The sequence below is a fragment of the Galeopterus variegatus genome, unplaced genomic scaffold, assembly GCF_000696425.1.
Source record: "Galeopterus variegatus unplaced genomic scaffold, G_variegatus-3.0.2 Scaffold11554, whole genome shotgun sequence".
Classification (NCBI taxonomy): domain Eukaryota; kingdom Metazoa; phylum Chordata; class Mammalia; order Dermoptera; family Cynocephalidae; genus Galeopterus; species Galeopterus variegatus.
The window spans coordinates 32,398-46,794 of NW_007737665.1; the positions used below are offsets into that span (position 1 = coordinate 32,398).

At 34.0% G+C, this 14,397-nt stretch overlaps 1 protein-coding gene across 1 annotated transcript in view; it reads right to left on the bottom strand.

The window, feature by feature from the left end:
- The window catches only part of LOC103610672 (cadherin-like and PC-esterase domain-containing protein 1), a 30,480-nt gene extending 16,782 nt beyond the window's left edge, over positions 1-13,698 (bottom strand). The window contains exons 1-7 of the mRNA XM_008594786.1: positions 13,555-13,698; positions 12,667-12,739; positions 10,562-10,729; positions 9,580-9,684; positions 7,917-8,086; positions 4,177-4,247; positions 2,388-2,438 (exon numbers count right to left, since the gene is read on the bottom strand). Of these exons, the coding sequence (XP_008593008.1) occupies positions 2,388-2,438; positions 4,177-4,247; positions 7,917-8,086; positions 9,580-9,684; positions 10,562-10,729; positions 12,667-12,739; positions 13,555-13,637 (721 nt within the window). The 5' untranslated portion in view covers positions 13,638-13,698. The remainder of the gene's footprint in view (positions 1-2,387; positions 2,439-4,176; positions 4,248-7,916; positions 8,087-9,579; positions 9,685-10,561; positions 10,730-12,666; positions 12,740-13,554) is intronic.
- Between the last annotated feature and the right edge of the window lie 699 nt (positions 13,699-14,397).

The following is a 14,397-nucleotide window of genomic DNA, read 5'->3' on the forward strand; positions in this document are numbered from 1 at the left end:
AGTAGGATATATTTTTATAGAGATTAACTGAGAGTTAATTTCCTTGCATTTTACCCTTTCACTAAATAGTCAGTTTTCAATGGGGCTTGCCTTTGTTATAAACTGAAACTCAGCCCTACATGAGATGAAATAAATGTGCAATCATTGTTTTAAGCAGGATTTTAGAAAGTGCTAATTTTTGGTTTCATCAGAAACTCTCCACCTCTGGCTTGCGTGCTGTATCCACCACTATCTGAAAGTTGGTTTAGTTCTGACTCATCCTCCACTGAATCACGGGTGTCGCCGCCTACAAACACCTGGTGTTTCTTTGGTATCTTCCCCATCCCAGTCCCAACTTGTCTCAGGCCAGCTTACCTTAGATCTACGGAGAACCCAGCGTGAGGTAGGGTGGTAGCAGGCTGCTTAACCTATTTAGTAAAGTATATATGAAAAAGCTCTTTGAAGTTCTGATTGCTTTTAATGGATTTCTTTGAACCACAGAATTTCCTTGCCCTCTTGGGGGATAATCATAACTCATATTAAACACCAGAACATCCTAGACTCTTAAAGATAATCCCACCTGTTCTGAGGCATCATCGAGTTATTTTTTTAAGTCTTATATCATACTATAAAAGTAGGAGGATTGATGAGGAAGATCCAGGCAGGACTAGTTTTTATCAGCACAAATACATGAACATTGAAGAGCTTATCTTACATGTTTGCATCATCTATGCCATGTTACCTGGGAACTGAAAAGTGAGATTATTCAATGCAAAGCTTTCATTTTACAAATGAGAAAGTAGAGGTGAAGTAGCTTTCCCAGTGCTGCATCTAGCCCAGGATCAGGCACAGAATAGACTCTCAACAAATGTTCAGTCTAATTTTGCTCCTAGTTTTCTCACTAGTCTTTTTCCCACCACACTTTAGATGACAGTCTCCCAGGATATTAGGGCAGCATGTATTCTTCTAGAGATGGGAGATTGGGCAGTGTGTGCAGGGAGGGAATGGCATAAGCAGTGCCTATTATATTTTCTCTATTAATTTATTTAAAATGCTATTTTCTTTAATTGGATGTATTTGTTGATTCTATTAAACTATATTATTATATTACTTCTCAGCCTACCATGATTTTAATGATAGTGTTAAAATGTCATGAATGAATTAAATTCTATTTTAGGAGATACAAATTAGATTCTATTAAATTACAAGACTTATATTTTCAATAAATTAAATCTAAGTTTATGCATTTTTTTAGCTTTAACATTTTACTAGAATTGATATTTTATTTGTGAAAGATTAAATTTCCTAAGTGCATGTTTTATTACCAACTACAGATAATAGATAGATAAATGATATATATTTTACAAGGTACACATTGTCAAAAAACAAACCTACTTTGTAGAACTCTTATTTTGTATCATATTTATAGAATATTAAGAAAATTCAGAATCTTTAAACAAATAATCTGAAGATCCAGCTTTAAGATCCAGCTCAGACATTTAATAGCTCCCGCAACCTTGGAAAAGTCAGTTAGACTCTCTAAAATGATATATTTGCAAAACCACTGTAATAATAATGACCAGAGTAAAGAAAATTTTTTTTTTTTTGTCTTTTTTGTCTTTTTCAGTGTCCGGCAACGGATCGCAACCCTCAGTGTTGCCCCCGTACCGGACCGGGGACCGGCAACGGGATCGCAACCCTCGGCGCTGCCCCCGCGCCTCGCTCAGCCAGTGAGCGGGAACTGGTCTGTATGTGGGATCCGAACCCTCGGGCGGGAGCGCTGCCGCGCTTCCCAAGCAGCGCACTATCCAGTGCGCCACCGGGCTGGCCCGAGAAAATTATTTTTAAATTTAAAGTTTATACAGGGGCTCTTTAAAAAGTTCATGGAAAGGCTTGTATTTTCTTTCAATTCTATTTTTCTACAAAATTTTGAAGTACCCTTATATGAATTGAAAATGTATATATTTTTCTTTATAATGCCTTGGTAAAAAAAAAATCATGAATTTTAAGAAAATAGATTAATAACTGCCTTGAAAATGCTCAACTGTCATCAAGAAAATTCTACTCAAACGTTATGCATTATAGCGACCATCCGGTAGGAAAGAAATCTCTGCAAGATCAATATACAAAACCAATAAGCCAAGCTCTTCCACTTGAGCCCCTCAAAATGAGTCTGAAAGTCATTGTCATTAAACAAACATAACATTTCATGTTCAAAAATAGAAAATTAAAAATGTTCTTCTTAGGCAAAAGTGACACATATTGACTCAACCAGAAATCTAATAACTTCTGAAAATTTACTTAAAATAAATTAGCAACTTTAAAATATCCAAATATGAGAAAATGATTTTTTTCAAAGCAGGGCTATCTGTTGATTGAACTGCCACAACACTTTAATCTCAACTCACCATCACTGCAATGTATTTCTTTATTTTCATTCATAATTTGTGGAACTGTAGCTAAAAAAATAAGAAATGTAAATTTAAAATCAAAACTATGAATAAAAATTTTAAAATACATATTTAGTTATCTCATAGAATAATAAAGCACATACTTTAGTATTTAACTTTTATTACACCAGTGGGCACTTCTAAGTAAAACTGACAAACACAATAAAACAAGTTACTTGATCCAAAGCTCAGAAGAACGATTATTTTAATTAGAAAAATATTAAGGGAGAAAATAACGGTGTACATGCCATCTATTGCCTGATGGTGATCTATTGAGGTTCTTTCTAGTTCTCTAATCCTATGACTGTAATTTTCCAAATCAGCAGAATTACAAAAATTCCATCCAATTGGTTCCATTGATATTCAAAGTTTCTGAATTCAACCAAACAACTATATAAAAAATACCTTAATAAATATTTATGAAACAAATAATAGAATAAAAACACGCAGAGTGCTTAAATTGTTCATTTAAAGAGAAAGAATGGTGAAAGACAGAAAGGCAGTCAGTACATCAATTTCTTGTCAGTTCTTCACTGGGCCTACCGATTAGTTCTATTGAATCACTGGTTCTCAAACCCTAGCGTGCATCAGGATCACGTGGAGGGCTTGTTAAAATACAAATTGCTGGGCCTCATCCACAGAGATTCTGATTCAGTAGATCTGCATTTTCCCAGTTTCCCAGGTGGTTCTGCTGCTGCTAGCCTGAGCGGGGGGGAGACTGGCACACCCTGAGAACCACTGTATTGGATTCAGTCCTGATTTGTAATCGGAAAACTCATGTTTTTTAAAATTATGGATACTTGGGTAGGTACTTCTTTTCACTTTTTTTTTCTTAAAATTAGAAATATTTTCTTTTCGTATGACCCAAAGCTCAGATGTTCTTTAGATGGAAAAAAAAAAAAAAAAAATGAGGAAATAGGCCAATAAGAGAAAATCAAAATTACCATTAGTTTTCCTTGAAGTTCACACTGGTAGCAGTCAAATGTTATGTTTAACAATATATCATAAACATCTTTCATCTTATAAAAATTATTTCATGATATAAGAATGGCTTTATATCATTTCATTGAGTGACTATAGATTATGTGCCCAGTCCACTCTTTGGCAATAGTAGTAGTCTCTAATTTTCTCATTCATTAATAATTTACATAATTAAATTTTTGTATACAATCTTACTTATTCTCTAAAAATGAATATTTAGAAGTGAAATTTCCGGTCTTTAAGAACAACTTTTTTTTTTTTTTTGTCTTTTGTCTTTTTCTGTGTCCGGCAACGGATCGCAACCCTCAGTGTTGCCCCCGTACCGGACCGGGGACCGGCAACGGGATTGCAACCCTCGGTGTTGCTCCCGCGCCTCGCTCAGCCAGTGAGCAGGAACCGGTCTGCATGTGGGATCCGAACCCTCGGGCGGGAGCGCCGCCACGCTTCCCAAGCGGCACACTATCCAGTGCGCCACCGGGCCGGCCCTAAGAACAACTTTTAAAGCTTTTTTAAAATAAGTTATTAAATGGCCCCTTAATAAAGATTGTTCTAATTTATACATCCACCAGCACAATGAGAATACTTCCCTGCCCTCTCCTCAACTCTATTATCTTTAAGAAAAAAAACTTTCCAAATTTTAGGGAAAATAGCATTCTCTTGTTTAATTTTCATTTTTGATTGCTAACAAAGATAAACATTTCTATATGGTTTTTGGCCAAGCAATACTTATTTTTATGTTGAAGTAAGTAGAAATATATCCTTTTACCTTTTTTCTTTTCAATTGTATCAAATGGAACTTGTGGTTTTTCAGTGTTCTTATCCTCTGTGAAAGAATTCCTGCAAATGCAATGCCAAACAACTCTGGATCAATGAAATGAACAAAATACATGGAAAGTACATCTAACACACTATCTTCTCTTCTGTATGGACAGAGTTATCTTGACGAACACAAAGAAAACACTTTCTGAATTTCATTACTCAAAGCTAGCAATCTAGCCTCAAACGAGGTGGGTGGAAATCTCATCATCTCTAATCAGTAGAAGCACATTTGAAGAAAACCAGGGCAAAAAGTCATTCTTCAATCCAAAACAGAGCAATCTCTGATAGCCCGGGTCCAACAGAAGTGACTCAAAAACACACATCCTTATTGGAATCTGTTTGGACAAAGTTACACAGTTTTGAAGCAAGAAGTCTTGGAAACTCTGAGGCACAGCCTGAGACGAACATACATATAATCAAAGAAATATAAGTGCACCATCAGAAAATGACCTATGTCTTGCCAAGGCTTCTCTCCTTAAACTGTGATTCATGGTAGTGAATGGTAAAGGTTAGTTGTATCTTGGTAGTGTTCACCTCATTTTTTCTGCTTAGTAACTTACTGAAAATTTGACCATCTTGCCTTTTAAATCCTCAAGTTTGAGACCAAAATAATCTAAATCACGTATGGAAAGATTGCTGGTTCTCATGATAGAGAACACCAGGCACGATGGTTCGCAAGCCCTGACATGATGTTCCTGTGCTGCTGTGAGTTTCCATTTCCACCCCAGCAAAATGGAGATAACAATACCTGCCTTCCCAGGGATTCAATGAGAATTAAATAAAATGCTCTGTGTTAGATAACATTTTATAAATTACCTATTACTCCAGATATTGTCCTATTCTGTATACTGTAGCAGAGGAGATGAATAAAGCATATTCAATTCCTTCAAAATATAAACATCCGATAGGCAATTAAGAAGAATCAAAAAATTAAAAATAATGTGAATGTTGAAAGGTGTAAACATTTTATGCAGTTTTATTTTAAAATTCTCTATTTTTTTATATGTATGATGAAGTAATTAGGGGTGAACGGTAATGATGTATAGGACTTCTTTAGAATATTTCTCTCTTTCTAAAACACAAAGAAACAAATAAAGCAAGCTTGGTGTGAGATATGTTTAGTTGAAGTTCAACTGGGTGCCAGGTCAAATTAAACAAACAAAACATTTCTGAATTCATGTGAAACAATAACTGCAGGTGAATCATGCAAAAGACACAATCCTGAAATGCATATAAACCGAATTTTGGAAACGTCTGAGACACTTTGTTAAGGCATCCTGCAGTGATTTATTTCGCAATTTTATGAATAAATTATTTGTTTTGAGTCCATGTGGATTTTCATGGAAAGCATTTCCTTAGAGCAAAGTATGCATGCAACTTTATTTCCAGTCAAGTGAAAATTAGCAGATAGTGCACAAACACTGATTTTAAGATTTTCATTCTGTTCGGATTTACACATTCTGTTAAGATCTCTGGATTTCAAGCCTCAGGGCACACACACAACTGTTACCTACTACTTTTGCTTTTCTGACTTTCTCTTTTCTCACCTTGTTGCTACAAGCAAATGATCTCTACTTAAAAGAAAGGATGAAGTCATTAAACCCCACAGGTAGTATAGGTACGTAAAATTGACTTTTTCAGTAGGAAAAACTGGAGAAGACCATTGTGAGGATCAGGGCAGCGATAACCTTTCTGTGCACATGATGTACTAGAAAAAAGCACTGGAAGAGAAGGCCATGGTCCTAGTCCCAACTCTATCAGTGGTGCAACTTGAGCAAAAGACCCATTTTCTTACCACCTCAGTTTCCTCATCTAAAAAATGTGAATAATATGCATCCTCCTTGCAATATGGCATGAGTGATAATTAAATATATATACACTCATTGGTAAACTTAAAGATATTAGAATTGGTAATTTTTTTTTGAAATGCTCTAGGAGCAATACACCAACTGCTTTTTGGTAAGCATCTAAAGTATACTTGTCTCTATGTTAACTTAGGTAAATCTTTCAAACTTGTTTTGCTTTCCCTATAAAAGAAAGAACATTACTCCCACTATAGAACCTGAAGTGACCTTTGGGTGGTATAGAAAGATGGAAAAGAAAGTATACTGATACTTACTACCTACCTGTGCTACAGCATAACAAATACCATGTAGGACATGGAAGTTATTTTACATAATCCTGCTGAAATAATATGTGGTAGATACTATTACCCATATTTTACAGATAAGGAAATTGCATCTCAGAGGGGTCAAAATCTTGCCTGCTGTAATTAATAAACTCTAAAGTTGGGGTGTTTTAACCTGCGTCTGTGTGATTCAAAAAAGACCTGACTCTTTCTATACTCAACACTGACCTTTAGTAGATTTCCTTATTGGAAGAGAATCCAATATTCTGAACTTAAGATCGATTAATTGCTTAACACCACAACTCATGTGGAGCTTGAGAAAAACTTGCCAGAGAACAAACTTTCCAAAGCTTGCATATCGCAAGGGAATTACTCAAAGTTAAAAACCATACTTAAATAGGCTTCTTGGAAAAATCAAGTCTGTTATATACCCATCTTCAATGTGAATGAACAGTCCTAGATTATCTGAGGGATTGCAAAAGTTATAGTTCAAAGTACAAAGTGGCTTTGACCTGTATTATTTAAAACCTAATTTTCGAACAAACAAAATCTTTTGCCAGGCCTACTACTTCCAGGTATTGAGGAAACAAGGCCAACTTCATAAAATTGTGGCAACTAAAGGGAGTTCTGATCCTAGAAGATGTCCTAAGAATTCTTCAAATATATGATTACTTGTATTTCTGAATTATAAAAGAAAGTTTCTCATAGAACTGTTTTCACTAGCTCCTACAGCAGAAGGAAATGAAGTTAAGTCAATAGAACTGAAGCCATTCCCCAGGGTGACTGCAAGAGACATAAACGATTATGGCATGGCCATTTAGTCTTTTATCTCCCTAGGAGGTTTAGGTTTACTCCTCTTTTCCTGGCAGTAGAAAAGTCAAATAACTCTCTAAATTTCATCCAGATAAAAAAGAAGCAGATGAAACCTTAGGTGCTTCCCCTTTTCACCAATAACTGGAGCCATTTACGTTTCACCTCTCCCAGCTCCATCTCGTTCCTTTATTACCACCTCTCGTTAGAATGGACGTGGAGATGGGAGACTATTACCCTAGCCAAACATGTCCCTCTAAGGTTCTACCTTCTTAAAAAAAAAAAAAGTTGCATGAAACAAAGACAGAACATGTGCGTAGAAATTTGGATAGGTTGTTCCCAGAATAAAGTTACACCTCAAAAACCTCTATGTAAATACTCTTACTGTATCAGGCTCCACTTGGGTCATAAAACAAATCTCACCTAATCCTTTCTGTCTTATGCTCCCTCAATTCAAGGATACATATCATAGGAGGAAACTAGATAGAAACTTTTAATTTTAAGCATTACTTTATAGTGGAGTCAAGTCTTATTGGTTTGAAACACTGTTGGATATATTTTTGTTATAGTGTCTGAAGACCACTAGAATCATTATGGTTTCAATGTTTTCAAGACATTTATTTTCCAGAGAATGAATTTTTGGACACACTTCTTTTTGTTGCTTTCTTTAATGTAGGCAAAGCCTTTTGAAATCAATCTTTAGACTAGAGATTTTGGGATTGCACAATTCAAATTTGTGGCTATCTTACCGTTCCAGCGGATGTAGCTGTGCCTTTTTATTCATAAGCTGAAATTGTTCAAATACATTTAAAAGAGACTGGTATTGGGTCAGTACTGAGCCAGGATTTCTCATAGGATTTTCCATATCATAAAATTCACGCATCAAAGATTGAATCCCAGGAGTAGTAGACGGGAAGAGCTGAGAAGAAATAGTCAGACACAGCATATCAGCATAACTTATGGAAAATAAATTAAAATGTATTGTTAACAGAAGAGGCTTTTTAATCAGATCTTTTAAAAATTAGATATCTATTAAATACTCATTGGTCCAGTACTTTAATTTTCTGCACAGTTAAGGTATATGCCATTTTTATATGAAACTAATTTTATTGATGATCATATTTCCAAATGGGTTAAGTTTTATTTTTACTGAATAGAAATGGATTTCTTCTTCCAGCTAAAGATAACTTCCAGCTAAATAATTAAGTCAGGAATGAGAATTCTTCTTGGGTTGCAAGTGAATTATGTCAGGGTGAGAAATATTAATCTCACCAAAAAAAAAAAAAATCTGTGGTTTTATGCTCTTTCTACTGTGAGAGTCAGGAAGTTGAGGTTTTTCCTTTCTCCTGTAAAATAAATTTTTAGTTCTTCCTCAAATTGTACTGAGAAATGTTCCCCACATTTCAAAGTATCTTAAATTATGAATTCCTGAAGGGTGAGACCAGGTCTCTTTGTTATATTTCTATAGTATTGAGCCAACTGTCATGAATGTAATACTTACTATATTTAAATTAGTTAAAATGATAATGCACCAAATAAATAATCTTTGGGAAAATAAGCTTACTTTGAACCCTCCAACATATGGGGTTAAATTATAAAAACAAGTGTACAATGTTCATCAGTTAACTTAGTTGGTTAAATTCATACAAGTATCACATGCATACATAAATTTTTTAAAGTAAAAAAAAACTGCCTGAGCCAAACATCAGATTAATAATAAATTATTAATAAACTTTTAAAAATTCTACTTTAAAATGATGTTTTATATAAACAAATCTTAGGTGTAAAAATACAAATTCATTATGGTCTGTCTATATGTCTATAAATGGTAGAACTGGAAACAAAGCAAGTGCTAAGCATACATAATTTATATGCATAAATTATCCTTTGATATTGACCAATAAATTAACAGAGCCCAAGAAAATAGAGGAGAAAAATAAATATTTTTAGGATACAACCACTAAAAATTATTATAATTATTGGCATTTTTAAAAGTTATCAGCAGAGTTACAACAAATTATGACTTTAGGTAGCTTTCTAAAATATTCTTGTTACATTCAACTATATTTGATTTTATACAAACAAAAAAGAGTAAATAAGCATGAATTTGGGATGCATGTAAATGTTTAAAAGGTAAAAGCAAAATTTCTTTAGAAAAATGTTGATATTTAAAACTGTCAAATCCTGGCAGCTATACTAAACCCACATTCTTTTATCTTTAATAAATCACGTATTATCTGCAGACTCTTCAAGTAAAGCATATAGAGCTTGCTCATCTTACTGTTCAGATTTCCTAAAAAAAAAAGAAAGAAGCTTACAAAGTTTTTTTAGTTTTTAAAGAAATATTGCCATCTAGTTTGAAGTCAAAAGCAGGCAGTATGTGAGAGGAATCAAATGTCACTTTTGTTTTACCAGTTGGAATTGTCCCAGACTCCCAAGTTCCTTAATGAAAGTCATAATTGAGTTAATTTCCTCTAAAGACAGACATTGATTTAGCTCCTTTTGATAGTTTTCACCCTATATTAAAGAGAAAAAATGGTAAGCAATTGCTAAAAAACCAAACCATGTTTAGCACAATTGCCTCTCACTTCATAAACCAACCAAATTTCGAACTCTATAAATAAACAGCTGAACTAATGAATGATAAATAATACATAGCAGTTTCAACTTATCACAACGGCGTCAGAATATAAGAAAACTTTATATTTGACAAGGAGGATCTGGATGAAATAGCTCAATGATGCTTTGCTAGTGTTGTTGCATGCCATAAAAATTAACCCATGCTACTCTAAAGCACCATGTCTTATTCATCAGCATCTACCCAAACATATTAGTAGATGTGATTGCTTAAAAAAAATTAGTGTTATAACTCAAATCCCCTGATGTGTATCTGGAGCACTCACTGCTGTTCTAGACTACCTCCAAAAGTTCAAACATTCCTTTTAAAACATTTTATAATATATAATATGTATATTCATAATATCCACAAACTTTTTTAGGAATTATAAACTGTCTTACTTCATTTTCAACCCATAATTTCATCATAATCAGTCATTCAAATACTTAGCTATCTTAAGAATAATAGTGGTCCTCAGGTCAGAAAAATTTTAAAGGTATAACAGATACTAATTAATTTCTTTTTTTTTTTGTCTTTTTTACTGACCGGTAAGGGGATCGCAACCCTCGGTGTTGCGTCCGCACCACGCTCAGCCAGTGAGCGGGAACGAACCCTCGGCGGGAACGCCGTGGTGCACTCTCCAGTGCGCCACCGGGCCGGCCCGATACCAATTAATTTCAAATGAATTATCAAGTTGCTTAATTGCACAATAAAGAAAATGGTACTTTCTAAGAATGACTTGAAAGAATATTGGTCAGCACAGAAATATGCACTTACCTTTAATACATCTGATCTATAAAGTCTCTGAAATATCTCAGTAAATACGGAAAGTGAAGATTCATTAGAGAAGAGAAAATCGAAAGTGTCTTTTAAAAGGAATTCTTCTGTATTTTGGTCCTCAGAATCCATATTATCGTCATCTTGAAAATTTAAATGCTCATGCACCTTTGAAAGTAGAATCACAGCAAGTATTTTTCACTGAGTTACTTTTAATACAACAGAATCACAGCACTTCTAAGGTATGATTTATTTCCTGTTGGATTGTAGATCAGAACTGACATCTAGTGGTCTTTTTCGAGGTCAACACTTTTATAAATGTAAGTAATGTTCTTTTGAAGATACAACTTTCAATGTATAAGAAAATTAATTGATGTATTATAAAGTCACATTAGTTTATCTTGAAGCCCTTTATAGCTGAAGAATTTCTGTTCATGGAAGATAATACATAGCATTTTTTCTGAACAATACATTTTTAAAAATATAACACGTAACTATTAGATATGTTTGCAAAACAATGAATAAATTACCATTAAAAGATGTTAATTCATAAAGTTTCTAAATTTTACGGATAAATTTTGGAGCTATTCAACCAAATGTCTGAGCCACATATAATGTAATTGGTTTCCCTGTATAATCCCAGGCTACAGCATTTTACAGGTTGTACATTCCTAATCTGAAAATCTGAAATCCAAAATGCTCCAACATGGTCAACGTGACACCACTAGTGGAAAATTTCACACCTGGCATTATGTGACAGGTCACAGTCAAAACACATGCACACAATGCACAGTTTATTCAGCTTCCTCAAGGGTAAAAAGGCCATCCCAGCCCCCTTCAGCTGCCATGTATCTTTTCTGCACAGGCCCAGATTCCCCCACACAAGTACACCCACAAGTGTGAAAAATGGCATGTGTGCAGGCAGATGTGCCATGGGAGGTTCCCCATGATGCCCCACGTCGGGCCAAGACCTATGTGCCTTACGCACTGGGTTTTCTGCTTATTCTTTACTCGGTGATGTAAAAATATTGTTGAACATTGGGCTGCGAAGTTATCCTGAGCACGTCTTTTCACTGTATTGATGGTATGTCATATTAGGTACTGTTAAGTACCTATGTCTAAATAAGTGTAAGAAAATGACTGCTTATCAATAGCATGCAAATCCTGAGTCAGGAATGACGGCAATGCCAAACCACCACAGATTGTCCACATGGGTGGCTGAGATAGTGACATCTTTGCTTTCTGCTGGTTCAATGTACAGAAACGTTTCATGCATAAAATTATTTAAAATATTATATTAAATTATTACCTTCAGGCTATGCGTATAAGGTGTATATGAAACATAAATAAATTTTGTGTTTAGACTTGAGTCCCATTCCCAAGTCCCACTATTTATTATATGAAAATATTCAAAAAAAAAAAAAATCCAAAACCAGAAACACTTCTGGTCCCAAGTATTTCAAATAAGGGATACTCAACATGTATAGACTAATTCAATCAATTGTTTTTTTTTAATCTTCTTGCCACTAAGGGCTATTTTAGAAGAAAAACTTGTTGGAGGAGATAATCTGAATAAGTTTTTAATTTGAGAAAAAGGGAAAGAATCAGAGTATACAAAAACCACTTCAATTTATACAAATTAATACTAGCAAACACATTTTTAAAACACATTTTAAAAATTCCCATTGCTTTTAAAATTAAAATATACAACAATTTCAAACTATGTGTCTATATGTAAAGAATACAAGAGTCACTTTTTTATAACACCATGTGAATACACTGGGTAATCTGCTATTTTCTATTATCTGCATGTCTGCTTTTCTCCATTAACACAAACTTAGCTTTATATCACATGTATTTCATAAACAGTGGTTGAACCACAGAAAAATTCATGTTTGTTCTACAGGGACATATGGTGGGGATTGGAACTCGTAGATTCTCCACATATTGGTTATTCCCATATCCACAATGACTGGAAGCCCATGGTGACTATGATGTAACTTGCTATTTATTGATTTGTTACTATGAGTGTAAACAACACACACACACATCCTTCACCAAAAGGTGGAAGCTCACACCACTCATAAGGCCTTTGATATGCTCACCTGGAGCACTACAGGGTGCCTGAAACTGCTGTATCCTATTTCAAAACTTAAAAGCTGAAAACATGATCTGCATCTGTAATAAAAACACAAGGTAACACAAAAATATATTCTTTGCTACATTGACTCTGTTATTTGTTATCATATTATTAATAATTGCTATAGTTAAATTTCAATGTCTGTACTAATTAAAAAGAGCAGTGGCTTGGATAATCTAAAATTACATGTAACTAATTCTTGAATTTAAAGTCTGTTTTGTTCCTTACGGAAAATACAAACATATCTAAGTATTCATAATATATTAAGCAAACGATGAAGTTATTCCATGCAAACCTAAATATGGAGAAGAAAACTCTCCTAATCCTACGTGATAGGCACTTATTCACATAAAACGTATGATAAAGTTTATATGGAGGTGCTCTCCCCCCTTCTTTTGACATACTAGATTTAACACTTCCTTAGAACGAAGGCAATAAGTATATTCAAGTAAACTGAGATATGTCTATAGGAGTTACTGAATTTTCTTAATAGAGGTCTTTGTTTCCTTTTCTATATTATGAAACCAGTGAGATTCGAGAACAAAATGTATTATGTGTAAGTAAAGTTACATCTAGTCAATGCTAAGTATGTATAATAGAAATGAGCTTGAAAGGGGAATGCACTTTAAAATTTAATTTTAAAAACTTGTATTTCTCGTAACCACTCAATAATAAGTCTGTTACATTCTCAAAGTCTTCGGATCTATAAATTAGATCACATATGTTTAGATTATATTTGCATACTGACATAAAATTTTCCAAGTACCATCTACTTGTTATAATTAAGATATATTTTCACTAACAGTTTTTAGCAGGTAGTTTTTTTTTTTTTTAAATTAAAATTTGTTATTACCTATCAAAGGTCTTTGGTCCCAGAATAGATGTGTCACTGAATACTTCAGCAGCTAGCAGGAGTTTGCTAATTGCTTCCTTCATATGATCAAAAGCCTGAAGAGGTGAGCTGGCCCTCAGGAATGTCTCAAAAAATGTGTGCAGCTGTGAATAAAGTAAATAATTTGTATGTTGAAACAACAGTCTCAGTTTGTCTCTATTATTTTCAAGGTGACCAGTTTGAAGGATTCCTTTAGGTTATCTCTCCTTGTCATATTAAAAACAAAACAAAGCAAAACAACAACATCAACAAAAAGAAAATAGTGAAAAAAGCCCAAAAAACAAAAACAAAAACACCTCCTTCAATAGGAACGTTTGATAATCTAAAACACACACACAATGAAAGAAAAAGGTTTAAATAGTTTAAATATTTTGTAATTAAAATTACTTTAGTAGTGCTTACTCCATTTTATATTTTATTTTTCTCATTCCATGACACCTAATCATGGGAAGTTCACTGTGGCTGTAACAAGGTTGTGATCAGAACTCGCAAGTTTAATTTGTGACTCTACTATGAGGTAAACTTGGGCTTGCCACTCACTCTTCCAAATTTCTTTGTCCTTCTGTTTAAAATGGGGTTAATATCTACCAACAAGAGAGACATGAAGCCAGGTTAAATGAAGACGTGTTTAAAAGCCACTGTAAAGCATGACATTCAAATGTTAGTTTATTATTATTATTATCAATTTTCTGAATGTATCAGAGCAAAAATAACTATCAAAGTTGCTTCTCTTCACTGCATTTTTCTATAGGTGATCTAGCCAACCAAAGAAAAATCTAAGGGAATATCCGTGTCCTGCTAACA